At 54.3% G+C, this 15,428-nt stretch overlaps 1 protein-coding gene across 1 annotated transcript in view; it reads left to right on the forward strand.

Annotated features, from left to right (window-relative positions):
• LOC140476712 (dynein regulatory complex protein 11-like) overlaps nucleotides 1-15,428 on the forward strand; it is a 248,546-nt gene that overhangs the window by 197,186 nt on the left and 35,932 nt on the right. The window contains exon 7 of the mRNA XM_072569531.1: nucleotides 12,740-12,835. Within this exon, the coding sequence (XP_072425632.1) occupies nucleotides 12,740-12,835 (96 nt within the window). The remainder of the gene's footprint in view (nucleotides 1-12,739; nucleotides 12,836-15,428) is intronic.

Genomic DNA, 15,428 nt, shown 5'->3' on the forward strand with positions numbered 1-15,428 from the left:
CCTCACTGTGGGGACACAGGCCTCACTCTGGGGACACAGGCCTCACTGTCCGGGCACAGGCCTCACTGTGGGGGCACAGGCCTCACTGTCCAGGCACAGGCCTCACTGTGGGGGCACAGGCCTCACTGTGGGGACACAGGCCTCACTGTGGGGACACAGGCCTCACTGTGGGGGCACAGGCCTCACTGTGGAGACACAGGCCTCACTGTGGGGACACAGGCCTCACTCTGGGGACACAGGCCTCACTGTCCGGGCACAGGCCTCACTGTGGGGGCACAGGCCTCACTGTGGGGACACAGGCCTCACTGTGGGGGCACAGGCCTCACTGTCTGGGCACAGGCCTCACTGTGGGGGCACAGGCCTCACTGTCCAGGCACAGGCCTCACTGTCCGAACACAGGCCCAACTGTGGGGGCACAGGCCTCACTGTGGAGACACATACCTCACTGTGGGGGCACAGGCCTCACTGTGGGGGCACAGGCCTCACTGTCGGGGAACAGGCCTCACTGTCGGGGAACAGGCCTCACTGTGGGGGCACAGGCCTCACTGTCCGGGCACAGGCCTCACTGTGGGGGCACAGGCCTCACTGTCCGGGCACAGGCCTCACTGTGGGGACACAGGCCTCACTGTGGGGGCACAGCCCTCACTGTCGGGGCACAGGCCTCACTGTCGGGGCACAGGCCTCACTGTGGGGACACAGGCCTCACTGTGGGGGCACAGGCCTCACTGTCCGGGCACAGGCCTCACTGTGGGGGCACAGGCCTCACTGTCCAGGCACAGGCCTCACTGTGGGGACACAGGCCTCACTGTGGGGACACAGGCCTCACTGTGGGGGCACAGGCCTCACTGTCCGGGCACAGGCCTCACTGTGGGGGCACAGGCCTCACTGTCCAGGAACAGGCCTCACTGTCCGAACACAGGCCCAACTGTGGGGTCACAGGCCTCACTGTGGAGACACATACCTCACTGTGGGGGCACAGGCCTCACTGTGGGGGCACAGGCCTCACTGTCGGGGAACAGGCCTCACTGTGGGGGCACAGGCCTCACTGTGGGGGAACAGGCCTCACTGTGGGGGCACAGGCCTCACTGTCCGGGCACAGGCCTCACTGTCCGGGCACAGGCCTCACTGTCCGAGCACAGGCCTCACTGTGGGGACACAGGCCTCACTGTCCGGACACAGGCCTCACTGTCGGGGCACAGGCCTCACTGTGGGGTCACATGCCTCACTGTGGGGGCACAGGCCTCACTGTCCGGGCACAGGCCTCACTGTGGGGGCACAGGCCTCACTGTGGAGACACAGGCCTCACTGTGGGGGCACAGGCCTCACTGTCCGGGCACAGGCCTCACTGTCCGGGCACAGGCCTCACTGTCGGGGCACAGGCCTCACTGTGGGGACACAGGCCTCACTGTGGGGGCACAGGCCTCACTGTGGGGGCACAGGCCTCACTATCCGGGCACAGGCCTCACTGTGGGAGCACAGGCCTCACTGTGGGGACACAGGCCTCACTGTGGAGGCACAGGCCTCACTGTCCGGGCACAGGCCTCACTGTGGGGGCACAGGCCTCACTGTGGGGACACAGGCCTCACTGTGGGGGCACAGGCCTCACTGTCCGGGCACAGGCCTCACTGTCGGGGCACAGGCCTCACTGTCGGGACACAGGCCTCACTGTGGGGGCACAGGCCTCACTGTGGGGGCACAGGCCTCAATATCCGGGCACAGGCCTCACTGTGGGTGCACAGGCCTCACTGTCCGGGCACAGGCCTCACTGTGGGGGCACAGGCCTCACTGTCCGGGCACAGGCCTCACTGTGGGGGCACAGGCCTCACTGTCCGGACACAGGCCTCACTGTCCGGGCACAGGCCTCACTGTGGGGACACAGGCCTCACTGTGGGGGCACAGGCCTCACTGTGGGGGCACAGGCCTCACTGTCCAAACACATGCCTCACTGTCCGAGCACAGGCCTCACTGTCCAAACACATGCCTCACTGTCCGAGCACAGGCCTCACTGTGGGGGCACAGGCCTCACTGTCCGGGCACAGGCCTCACTGTGGGGGCACAGGCCTCACTGTGGGGACACAGGCCTCACTGTGGGGGCACATACCTCACTGTCCGGGCACAGGCCTCACTGTGGGGGCACAGGCCTCACTGTCCGGGCACAGGCCTCACTGTGGGGGCACAGGCCTCACTGTGGGGGCACAGGCCTCACTGTCCGGGCACAGGCCTCACTGTCCGGGCACAGGCCTCACTGTGGGGACACAGGCCTCACTGTGGGGGCACAGGCCTCACTGTCCGGGCACAGGCCTCACTGTGGGGGCACAGGCCTCACTGTCCGGGCACAGGCCTCACTGTGGGGGCACAGGCCTCACTGTGGGGACACAGGCCTCACTGTGGGGGCACAGGCCTCACTGTCCGGGCACAGGCCTCACTGTGGGGGCACAGGCCTCACTATCCGGGCACAGGCCTCACTGTGGGGGCACAGGCCTCACTGTGGGGGCACAGGCCTCACTATCCGGGCACAGGCCTCACTGTGGGGGCACAGGCCTCACTGTCCGGGCACAGGCCTCACTGTGGGGGCTCAGGCCTCACTGTCCAGGCACAGGCCTCACTGTGGGGGCACAGGCCTCACTGTCTGGGCACAGGCCTCACTGTGGGGGCACAGGCCTCACTGTGGAGACACAGGCCTCACTGTGGGGGCACAGGCCTCACTGTCCAAACACATGCCTCACTGTCCGAGCACAGGCCTCTCTATCCGGGCACAGGCCTCACTGTGGGCGCACAGGCCTCACTGTCCGGGCACAGGCCTCACTGTGGGGACACAGGCCTCACTGCCCGAGCACAGGCCTCACTGTCCTGTCACCGGCCTCAATGTTCGGGCACAGCCCTCACTGCCCGAGCACAGGCCTCACTGTCCAAGCACAGGCCTCACTGTCTGGACACAGGCCTCACTGTGGGGGCACAGGCCTCACTGTGGGGGCACAGGCCTCACTGTCTGGACACAGGCCTCACTGCCCGAGCACAGGCCTCACTCTCCGAGCACAGGCCTCACTGTCTGGACACAGGCCTCACTGTCTGGGCACAGGCCTCACTGTCTGGACACAGGCCTCACTGTCTGGACACAGGCCTCACTGTGGGGGCACAGGCCTCACTGTCTGAGTTAAGGTTCCCCCTTTCCCTCTGATCCATCTCTGCAGAGCAAATTGAAATGGGGGTTCACCTTCCCTTGGCTCAACGCTGCAACGTTGCTGCCTTTGATATTTATATATTCCTGCAGTGTGTGAGTTTGTTTTGTTTTCATTGGGGCTGGTGGAGGAGTTACCAAGGCAACCAAATAAATATCACATTGCCATCAGGTTTCAAATAAAAGAATCTATTGACCAGGTTTTGAAATAAAATTGATTTCCTTACACCGACACCTTTCCAACACATTTATGTGACAAAACTGATTCCCCTTCCACGATCAGCAATATTTCTCGGAACTATCACTTTATTTACTCTCCTCACTGTATGGTCCACTCATCCTGACTTTCAGAGGCTCACTCTGACCAAGGTTACAATACTGACCCTTCATCTCGCAGTCTGATCACTCTCACTGCTGGATGTCTATCTGCCCAGACTGTCATTGTCACCTGTCAGCTGGTTTTAACACTCTCCTGCTATTTCATGTGCTGCTGTGAATCTCTCTAAAAACATAGACCCTTTGTCCCAATTGTTTGATTATTCCTGACAATCAGCTGTAACCAGTGTTTTGAGAGTGTGTTGGGATCTGTCTGAAGTGATTACATGCACCTAAATGTCTTTAGTTTTGTACCCAAGGTGCAGATTATAACCTGGAAACCATCAACACTGTACACTTCCGGAGCTAACGTCAATGCATCCAGTACAGCTTTACAGATGGTCCTATCATAGTTATAACTGGGGTGGGAGGGGTCTCTGATGGTGATGATGATGATGGGCAGCGAGAAATCTAGATGCAGTTAAATGATGGAAGGATGGTTTGTGTGATGGACTGGGTTGTGTTCACAACTTCTCTCCACCCTGGAGGCTCCCTGCCTCTATTCCTGATGAAGGGCTTTTGCCTGAAATGTCGATTTTCCTGCTCCTCGGATGCTGCCTGACCTGCTGGACTTTTCCAGCACCACTCTAATCTGGACTCTGTACACAACCTTCTTTAGTTTCTTGTGGGCGGCACGGTGGCACAGTGGTTAGCCTCACAGCGCCTGAGACCCGGGTTCAATTCCCGCCTCAGGTGACTCTCTGTGTGGAGTTTGCACATTCTCCCCGTGTCTGCGTGGGTTTCCTCCGGGTGCTCCGGTTTCCTCCCACAGTCCAAAGATGTGCAGGTCAGGTGAATTGGCCACAATGTTTGGTGTAGGGGAATGGGTCTGGGTGGGTTGGGCGTCGGTGTTTCCACACTGTAAGTAATCTCCATCTAATCTTATGGTCCTGGGCAGAGCAGTTGCTGAACCAAGCAGTGATGAACCCAGATAGAATGCTTTCTACAGTCCATCTGTAAAGGTTGGTGAGGACATGCCGAATTTCCTAAGGCTCCTGAGGAAGTAGAGGTGATGTTGTTGTGCCTTCTTGACCATCACATCCACGTAGGAGGACCAGGACAGATTATCGGTTATCATCACTCCGAGGAACTTGATGATCTCGGCCCAGTCCACCTCAGCTCCATTCTTGGAGATAGGGGCATGAGCTCCCCCTTTCTTCCTGAGGTCAATGATCACTTCTTTAGTTTTTGCTGACGTTTAGGGAGAGATTGTTACCATTACACCACAACACCTAGCATTCTATCTCCTTCTTGTATTCTGACTCATCATTGTCTGATATCCAGCCTACAACGGTGGGGTCATCAGCAAACCAGGAGATGGCATTCGGATGAAATTTGGCCACAGTGGTGCAGTCACAGGGAGTACAGTAGGGGGCTGTGTACACATCCCTGTGGGTGTTGAGGGTTATCGTGGAGGAGGTGCTGTTGTCCTACTTCACTGATTACGGTCAGTGGGTCAGGAAGCTGAGGATTCAGTTGCAGAGCTGGGAGCTAGGTCTCAGAGTTTGGAATCACCTTTGGTTGGGATTAGCGTTGAAGGTGGATCTGTCATTGATGAGCAGTGGTTTGATGCAGATGTCCTTGTTGACCAGATGTGCCAGGGATGGCTGCAGGCCTCGGGAAATGGCGTCTGCAGAGGATGTTTTGTGACGGTAGTAAATTGTGGGGGATCGAGGCAGGCTGGAGGACTGGGGTTGATGTGGGCCATGACTAGCACTTTCTGATTACACAGGACAGAGCCATTGGGCGGCAGTCATTAAGGCACATTACGTAGGTACCAGGATGACAGTGGTCTCATAGCAAGGAGATGTTAAAGATGTCGGCAAATATTCCTACCAGCTGGTCTACACAGGCCAGTCACGTTCCTCTGGTTTACTCTCGAAAAGATCAATCTGACACCTGTAGCAGTGACTGTGGGGACAGGTGTGTCTGGGTCTCTCTGGAAACGTGACACTGTTTCACTAACCTCTGTTCACACTGAGTGTAACAGGCTTCACATCAGGGAGGGGTGCGGTTTTATCTGATTCACTTTGTAACCTATTGTGTCACGTAGGCCTTGCTACAGACTCACTATTTTCTCAAATCACACAAAGGATGCCTTTATATCCTTTCCCTCCAATTCTGATAGGGCCTGTGTTTCCTGACTGGACTTTAGAATATGGATGCAGGTTTGCTCACTAAGCTGGAAGATTCGTTATCAGACGTTTCGTCACCATACTAGATAATATCATCAGTGAGCCTCCAAATAAAGCACTGGTAGTATGGCCTGCTTTTTTACTTATGTGTTTAGGGTTCCTTGGGCTGGTGATGGCATTTCCTGTGGTGACGTTATTTCCTGTGGTGAAGTCACTTCCTGATCCTTTTCTCAGGGAGTGGTAGATGGGGTCTAACTCAATATGGTTGTTGATAGAGTTCCGGTTAGAATGCCATGCTTCCAGGAATTCTCATATGTGTCTTTGTTTGGCTTGTCCTAGGATGGATGTGTTGTCCCAGTCGAAGTGGTGTCCTTCCTCACCCGTATGTGAGGATACTAGTGAGAAAGGGTCATGTCTTTTTGTGACTAGTTGGTGTTCATGTATCCTGGTGGCTACTTTTCTGCCTGTTGTCCAATATAGTGTTTGTTAAAGTCCTTGCACGGTATTTTATAAATGACATTAGTTTTGCTTGTGGTCTGTATAGGGTCTTTTAAGTTCATTAGCTGCTGTTTTTGTGTGTTGGTAGGTGCGTGGCCAAGGGATCCGAATAGTCGGGCAGTCATTTCAGAGATGTCTTTGATATAGGGGAGAGTGGCTCGGGTTTCCGAACATGTTTTGTCTGCTTGTTTAGGTTTGTTGCTGAGAAATCGGCAGACTGTGTTCAATGGATACCCATTCTTTTTGAATACACCATATAGGTGAATTTCCTCTGCTCTGCGTAGTCCTGCAGTGTGTAGTGGCTCGTTGAAATAATGTCCTGATGCTTCTCCATTTGTAGATATGATTTGGAGATGCCGGTGTTGGACTGGGATGTACAAAGCTAAAAATCACACAGCACCAGGTTATAGTCCAACAGGTTTAATTGGAAGCACTAGCTTTCAGAGTGACGCTCCTTCATCAGGGGGTTGTAGGGGAACAATTGTAAGACACAGAATTTATAGCAAAAGTTTACAATGTGATGTAACTGAAATTATACATTGAAAAAGACCTGGATTGTCTGTTGAGTCTCTCATCTGTTCGAATACCAGGATCGTTTCACTTCTTTCATGTGTAAATCACAAAACCTTTTTAAAAAAGTTACATTTTCAGGTTAACTGTAACAATTGGTGATAGCTGGACAATATGTTGAAGGTGGAGAAAGTGAGGAGAAGAGATGCTGGAGATCAGAGCTTAAAAATGTGTTGCTGGAAAAGCGCAGCAGGTCAGGCAGCATCCAAGGAGCAGGAGAATCAATGTTTTGGGCATAAACCTGAAGAAGGGCTTATGCCCGAAACATCGATTCTCCTTCTCCTTGGATGCTGCCTGACCTGCTGCGCTTTTCCAGCAACACATTTTTAAAATATGTTGAAGGTGTTAGCCCCCTGTGTGCTGCTGTCTGTGCTATAATGGTTAGACTGATTCTAATCGAAAAAGTGAGTTCACAGTCTTACTTAGATTCATGCAATTTAACTCCGCAAGTAACAAACATATACGTGTGTGTGTGTGTGTGTGTGTGTGTGTGTGTGTGTGTAGGAGTATCTGTGTATGTGTGTGTGTGTGTGTGTGTGTAGGAGTGTCTGTGTGTGTGTGTGTGTGTGTAGGAGTGTCCGTGTGTGTGTGTGTGTGTGTGTGTGTGTGTGTAGGAGTGTCTGTGTGTGTGTGTGTGTCTGTGTGTGTAGGAGTGTCTGTCTGTGTGTGTGTGTGTGTGTAGGAGTGTCCGTGTGTGTGTGTGTGTGTGTGTAGGAGTGTCTGTGTATGTGTGTGTGTGTGTGTGTGTAGGAGTGTCTGTGCGTGTGTGTGTAGGAGTGTCCGTGTGTGTGTGTGTGTGTGTGTCTGTGTGTGTAGGAGTGTCTGTCTGTGTGTGTGTGTGTGTGTAGGAGTGTCCGTGTGTGTGTGTGTGTGTGTAGGAGTGTCTGTGTATGTGTGTGTGTGTGTGTGTAGGAGTGTCTGTGTGTGTGTGTGTGTGTGTGTGTAGGAGTGTCTGTGTGTGTGTGTGTGTCTGTGTGTGTAGGAGTGTCTGTCTGTGTGTGTGTGTGTGTAGGGGTGTCCGTGTGTGTGTGTGTGTGTGTAGGAGTGTCTGTGTATGTGTGTGTGTGTGTAGGAGTGTCTGTGTGTGTGTGTGTGTGTAGGAGTGTCTGTGTGTGTGTGTGTAGGAGTGTCCGTGTGTGTGTGTGTGTGTGTGTGTGTAGGAGTGTCTGTGTGTAGGAGTGTCCGTGTGTGTCCGTGTGTGTGTGTGTGTGTGTAGGAGTGTCCGTGTGTGGTGTGTGTGTGTGTGTAGGAGTGTCTGTGTGTGTGTGTGTGTGTGTAGGAGTGTCCGTGTGTGTGTGTGTGTGTGTGTGTAGGAGTGTCTGTGTGTGTGTGTGTGTGTGTAGGAGTGTCTGTGTGTGTGTGTGTGTGTAGGAGTGTCTGTGTGTGTGTGTGTGTGTGTGTGTGTGTGTGTGTGTGTAGGAGTGTCCGTGTGTGTGTGTGTGTGTGTGTGTGTAGGAGTGTCTGCGTGTGTATGTGTGTGTGTGTGTGTGTGTGTGTGTGTGTAGGAGTGTCCGTGTGTGTGTGTGTGTGTGTGTAGGAGTGTCTGTGTGTGTGTGTGTGTGTGTGTGTGTGTGTGTGTAGGAGTGTCTCTGTGTGTGTGTGTGTGTGTGTGTGTAGGAGTGTCTGTGTGTGTGTGTGTGTGTGTGTAGGAGTGTCTGTGTATGTGTGTATGTGTGTGTGTAGGAGTGTCCGTGTGTGTGTGTGTGTGTGTTTGTGTGTGTGTGTCTGGGTGGGAGTTGTGAGTGTCTGTGAGAGAGTGTGTATGTGTGTGTGTGTGAGAAGAGAGTGTAAAGGGTTCTAAGTCTGTGAGAGGGTGTATGTGAGTGTGGGAGTGTGTAAGTCTGTAAGGAGTGTGTGTCAATAGGAGTGTCTGTGTGTGTGTATATGAGAGTGCATGTGTATGTGTGTGTGTGTAGGAGTGTGTGTGTGTGTGTGTGTCTGTGTGTGTAGGAGTGTCTGTGTGTGTGTGTGTGTGTGTAGGAATGTCTGTGTGTGTGTAGTGCAATGGTGGTCACCTGTAATGTGACATGAACCCAAGGTCCTGGTTGAGGCCCTCCCTATGGGTACCAAACTTAGCTATCAGCCTCTGCTCTAAAACTTTCCTCTGCTGCCTGTCCCGAAGTCCACCTTGGAGGATGGTCACCCGAAGGTCCAAGGTCGAATGTCCTGGACCACTGAAGTGTTCCCCAACTGGGAGGGAACCCTCCTGTCTGTTGATTGTTGTGCGGTGCCCATTCATCCGTTGTCGTAGCCTTTGCTTGGTTTCCCCAATGTTCCATGCTTCAGGGCATCCCTGCCTGCAACGTATAAGATAGACAACGTTGGCTGAGTCACATAAGTACCTGCCACATACAAGGTGGGAGGTGTCCCCACGCGTAATGGTGGTATCTGTGTCCACACTCTGACACATCTTGCAGCGCCTATCGTGACAGGGTTGTATGGAGTTGTCCTGAGAGCTGGGCAGCTTGCTATGAACAATGATCTGTTTGAGGTTTGGCGGTTGTTTAAAGGCAAGTAGTTGAGGTGTGGGGAAGGTCTTGGTGAGGTGCTCATCCTCATTGATAATGTGTTGCAGGTCACAAAGAACACGGCGCAGTTTTTCAGCTCCTGGGAAATACTGAACAACAAAGGGTACCCTGTCGGTTGCAGCTCGTGTCTGTCTCCTGAGGAGGTCATTACAGTTCCTTGCTGTGGCACGTTGGAACTGGCGGCCGATGAGTTGGGCATCGTACCCCGTTCATGTGAGGGCATCCCTGAGTATTTCCGGGTGCCCATCACGTTCCTCCTCATCTGAGCAGATCCAGTCCATGTGTAGGGCTTGTAGATATTGGGATGATTGCTTCTGTAGTTCAGTATTTGGTTCGTGTGTGTTGTTTTCCTGTAGATGCTGGTTCGAAGTTCCCCATTGACTGTTCGCTCTCCTGTGCTATGTCAGAGTGTCAGTTTGTTGTTGTTTTCCCCCTCTTTGGTGAATGTTATGTCAGTCAGGGGATTGTTGGTGATCTTCAGGGTTTCCTTTCATTTGTTTCATTTAGACATGACAAAGGTGTCATCCACATGGCAGACCCGGAGTTTGGGTTGGATGGTTGGCAGAGCTGTTTGTTCATGTCTCTGCTAAGAACCCTGATATCGGAGACCCCAATGGGGGTTCCATTGGTTTGTCTGAAGGTTTTGTTGTTGAAGGTGAAGTGGGTGGTAAGGCCCACTAGCTTGACGGTACTGGCCTTGCTGGTGAAGTTGGTGGTGTTTGGTGTTTGTGTCTTTGGGTCTTCTAATAGTATAGTCAGGGTTTCCTTGGCCAGATTGATGTTGATGGATGTGAACAGGAATGTTACGTCCACGGAGACAATTATTTTATCCTCTTCTATCTTGGTGTCTTTGATGGTCTTGAGGAATTCTTGCAGGGAGTGGATGGAGTGGTGTGAGTCTTTGACTAAGTGTTTTAGTCATTGGTGTAACTCCTTGGCCAGTCTGTAAGTTGGTGTTCCAGGTAGCGAGACTATGGGTCTGAGAGGGGCTCCTGGTTTGTGAATTCTGGGTAATCCGTAGAAGCGTGGTGTGTCGGATCCACATGGTTTCATTTTTTGGAAGTCAGTCCTATTTATTTCTCCAGATTTCTGAAGTGTTTTGAGTCGGGCTGTGATGTAGTTCTCCAGTTGTGGAGTTAGGAGATGGTAAGTGTAGGTATCCACAAACAGTGTGTTCACTTTCTCACTGTAGTCTATTTGGTTTAAAATGACTGTCAAGCGTCCTTTGTCTGTAGGTAGGAGAACAATGTTTTTATCTTCTCTGAGAAAAAGAACAGGAAATGACATCACCAAAGGAAATGACATCATCAACCCAAGGAAACTCAAACATATAACTTGAAAGTGAGCTATAAGACCATAAGACATAGGAGTGGAAGTAAGGCCATTCGGCCCATCGAGTCCACTCCGCCATTCAATCATGGCTGATGCGCATTTCAGCTCCACTTACCAGCGTTCTCCCCGTAGCCCTTAATTCCTCTAGACAACAAGAACCTATCAATCTCGGCCTTGAAGACATTTAGTGTCCCGGCTTCCACTGCACTCCGTGGCAATGAATTCCACAGGCCCACCACTCTCTGGCTGAAGAAATGTCTCCGCATTTCTGTTCTGAATTTACCCCCTCTAATTCTAAGGTTGTGTCCACGGGTCCTAGTCTCCTCGTCTAATGGAAACAATTTCCTAGCATCCACCCTCTCCAAGCCACGTACCACCAGCTACACCACCAGCGCTTCATCTGGAGGCTCACTAAAGATGTTACCTAGTGTATGGTGACGAAACATCTCAAAATGAACCTTCTAGCTCAATGAGCAAACTCATATCCAGAACCTCAACCCGAGCTACAAATCTCAAACCTCACTAACTTTAGAATATATCTTGAACTTTCTACAGTTGAGCTCTGTTACATTTCTGAACTTCTCTAACTGCAGCATTCCAAACTTTCACCCTATTCTCTTTTCCTTTACAATTCAACTACTGTCTTTTTAAAACTCTCTTTCTTCATATTTCTCTCCCATTTCTACCATCCTTATTCTTCCCTCATGATCAGCCTGTTTTATCTCTACCTCAATAGGAACTGATTTCGATATCTCACTTGCTCATCTTTCCTGAATATCTATTTAACCCAAATGCTGTGTTAGTCTTTCAGGATTTTATCATCTTACCTGGCAAGTACCACATCTCCCAGCGTACTTCCCAATCCATCACCCCAGTTACTAGGATCTCTCCTTACTTTGCACGGAGGAAGGGTTTAGCAGTTCCTGATGTCCCTTTATTTTTGACAGTACAATAATTGGTGTTTTCCTTTTTCCTGTTGTCACTAACTCCACACCCAATTGTACATTTTCTTTGTTTGAAAACTGTGCAGCCATGGCCCTCAAACTTAGTCACAACCCATTGGGGTACTGTGTTGGAAATCAAACCCCACTGGACTAGAGTTGTCACAAATGTGAAAAATATTTAATGAAACTATCCAAACTTGGAGCAGATACGATGAGCTATTTGACCCACTTTACTCCAATGTTTTATGTCCAAAGTCCCCGGTATTCTTGACTGATGATTCAGATTAAAAGAAAATGGTCAATCGGTTTTGGTGGGAGAAAGTGAGGACGGCAGATGCTGGAGATCAGAGCTGAAAATGTGTTGCTGGAAAAGCGCAGCAGGTCAGGCAGCATCCAAGGAGCGGGAGAATCGACATTTCGGGCATCAGCCCTTCATCAGAAATAAGTTTTGATACTTAACAAGAAAGTTCTTAACAAATTTACCTTCATCCAATGGCAGTCAGGAAATATGAATTTTTGAGGAATAGCTCTCTATTCTTAAAAATCTACCCCTCGCCAATTCCCTCTTCACAAATAGACATATTAAGGCTAGAAAAAGCCAAAAATGCAGGAAAACCGTTCCATCGCACCGTTCTGGAGCAGAGGAGCTGATACGCTGTTTTCTTTGGTTTCTTCAAATCCCTTTGAGTCCTTTGACAATGTTTCGCACACCAATGGGCTCATCCATTCACTGGTTGGGAATTCACCTTTTCACTGTCTTTGAAAGAGTTTTATTCCTTCTTCGGTTTTATTCCTTCTTCAGTTGGGAATTTTCAGAAAAAGTGGGAGACAGCTAACTCGTGACATGTTGGTTGGGAGGTAGGTGTTGGCTGAATGTTTCCCTGTTGCACTGGGCCCACATGAGCCATGGTCACCTGACCAGGGGCCAATCAAACTTAGTTGTTGAGCAGTTGTCCCTTAGTTTCGAACCCATTGATTCTGTGGGGTCTGTTTCTGTTCTGACTGTTCCAGGAAAATCCAACATTTTATACATTTCACTGTGTGCTCCAGGAGCATCTTTTTGCACTTGGTTTAAAACAGTAATTTCTCTGTTGAGTCCACTGTCTGAAAATAAAAGCAATCAGCTGGTGTGGTTATTTTGGTAACTGACACTAACCTCCTGCCCTCTCCCCCCGACAGGTGGATGAGCTCATGAGAGAAGAGTTGAGGAATTTGAGAATGGCAGTTGAGCGGGACTTCAGTGAGCCTCCAAAAGCCAAGGTCAAACCCAAAAAGGTACAGTCTGAGCAGTGTCCAGATCTTTGTCAGTTACCCCAGTCAGCTCTGATTCTGACCCAGAGACACTGAAGGAACAGCGATATATTTCCAAGTCAGGATGGGGAGTGTCCAGGTGAGGAACTTGCAGGGGGTGGTGTTCCCATGTATCTGCTGCCCTTGTCCTTCTCGATGGAAGTGGTCATGGGTTTGGAAGGTGCTGTCTGAGGATCTTTGGTGAATTCCTGCAGTGTATCTTGTAGCTGGTACACACTGCTGTTACTGAGTGTCAGTGGGGGAGGGAGGGGGGAGGGGGTGTTTGTGGATCTGGTGCCAATCAAGTGGCTGCTTTGTCCTGGATGGTGTTGAGCTTCTTGAGTGTAGTTGGAGCTGCCCCCACCCAGGGGTAAGGGGGGAGTATTCCATCACACTCCGGACTTGTGGATGATGGACAGACTTTGGGAGTCAGGAGCTGAGTTGCTGACTGCAGTATTCCTACCTTCTAACCTTCTGCCACTGTTTAGATCACATGGAATGAATTGAATTGGTGGGTGGGGTGCAGTGGGGTGTGGGGAGTGGTGGGGTGGGGTGGGGTGGGGTGGGGTGAGGAGAGGTTGGGTGTGGTGTGGTGGGGTGGGGTGGGGTGTGGTGGGGGGGTGGGGTGGGGTGTGGTGTGGGGTGGGGGGTGGGGTGAGGTGAGGTGGGGTAGGGTGGGATAGGGTGGGGTGTTGTGGGGTGGGGTGGGTGTGGTGGGGTGTGGTGGGGTGGGGTGTGGGGAGTGGTGGGGTGTGGGGAGTGGTGGGGTGGGGTGGGGTGGGGTGTGGGGTGGGGTGGGGTGTGGGGTGGGGTGGGGTGGGTGTGGTGGGGTGGGGTGTGGGGAGTGGTGGGGTGTGGGGAGTGGTGGGGTGGGGTGGGGTGGGTGTGGTGGGGTGGGGTGGGGTGGGGTGTGGGGAGTGGTGGGGTGTGGGGAGTGGTGGGGTGGGTGGGGTGTGGTGGGGTGGGTGTGGTGGGGTGTGGGGTGGGGTGGGGTGGGGGGAGTGGTGGGGTGTGGGGTGGGGTGGGGTGGGGTGGGGTGTGGCGTGTGGTGGGGTGGGGTGGGGGGAGTGGTGGGGTGTGGGGTGGGGTGTGGTGTGGGGAGTGGTGGGGTGTGGGGTGGGGTGGGGTGGGGGGAGTGGTGGGGTGTGGGGTGGGGTGGGGTGGGGTGGGGGGAGTGGTGGGGTGTGGGGTGGGGTGGGGTGGGGTGGGGGGAGTGGTGGGGTGTGGGGTGGGGTGGGGTGGGGTGTGGGGAGTGGTGGGGTGTGGGGTGGGGTGTGGGGTGGGGTGGGGTGTGTGGTGGGGTGGGGTGGGGGGAGTGGTGGGGTGGGGTGGGGTATGGGGAGTGGTGGGGTGTGGGGTGGGGTGTGGGGTGGGGTGGGGTGTGTGGTGGGGTGGGGTGGGGGGAGTGGTGGGGTGGGGTGGGGGGAGTGGTGGGGTGGGGTGGGGTATGGGGAGTGGTGGGGTGTGGGGTGGGGTGTGGGGTGGGGTGGGGTGTGTGGTGGGGTGGGGTGGGGGGAGTGGTGGGGTGGGGTGGGGGGAGTGGTGGGGTGGGGTGGGGTATGGGGAGTGGTGGGGTGTGGGGTGGGGTGTGGGGTGGGGTGGGGTGTGGGGTGGGGTGGGGTGGGGGGAGTGGTGGGGTGTGGGGTGGGGTGGGGTGTGGGGTGGGGTGGGGTGTGGGGAGTGGTGGGGTGTGGGGTGGGGTATGGGGTGTGGGGTGGGGTGGGGTGTGTGGTGGGGTGGGGTGGGGGGAGTGGTGGGGTGGGGTGGGGTGGGGTATGGGGTGTGGGGTGGGGTGGGGTGTGTGGTGGGGTGGGGTGGGGGGAGTGGTGGGGTGGGGTGGGGTGGGGTATGGGGTGTGGGGTGGGGTGGGGTGTGTGGTGGGGTGGGGTGGGGTGTGGGGTGTGGGGTGGGGTGTGGGGTGGGGTGGGGTGGGGTGTGGGGTGGGGTGGGGTGTGGGGTGTGGGGTGGGTTGGGGTGTGTGGTGGGGTGGGGTGGGGGGAGTGGTGGGGTGGGGTGGGGTGTGGGGTGGGGTGGGGTGTGGTGGGGTGGGGTGTGGGGTGGGGTGTGGGGTGGGGGGAGTGGTGGGGTGTGGGGTGGGGTGGGGTGGGGTGTGGGGTGTGGGGTGGGGTGGGGTGTGGTGGGGTGGGGTGGGGTGGGGTGGGGTATGGGGTGTGGGGTGGGGTGGGGTGTGTGGTGGGGTGGGGTGGGGGGAGTGGTGGGGTGGGGTATGGGGTGTGGGGTGGGGTGGGGTGTGTGGTGGGGTGGGGTGGGGTGTGGGGTGTGGGGTGGGTTGGGGTGTGTGGTGGGTTGGGGTATGGGGTGGGGTGGGGTGGGGTATGGGGTGTGGGGTGGGGTGGGGTGTGGGGTGTGGGGTTGGATGGGGTGGGGTGTGGGGTGGGGTGGGGTGTGGGGTGGGTTGGGGTGTGTGGTGGGGTGGGGTGGGGGGAGTGGTGGGGTGGGGTGGGGTGGGGTGGGGTGTGGGGTGTGGGGTGGGGTGGGGTGTGGTGGGGTGGGGTGTGGGGTGGGGTGTGGGGTGGGGGGAGTGGTGGGGTGTGGGGTGGGGTGGGGTGGGGTGTGG

The sequence above is a fragment of the Chiloscyllium punctatum genome, chromosome 5 (assembly GCF_047496795.1).
Source record: "Chiloscyllium punctatum isolate Juve2018m chromosome 5, sChiPun1.3, whole genome shotgun sequence".
Classification (NCBI taxonomy): Eukaryota; Metazoa; Chordata; class Chondrichthyes; order Orectolobiformes; family Hemiscylliidae; genus Chiloscyllium; species Chiloscyllium punctatum.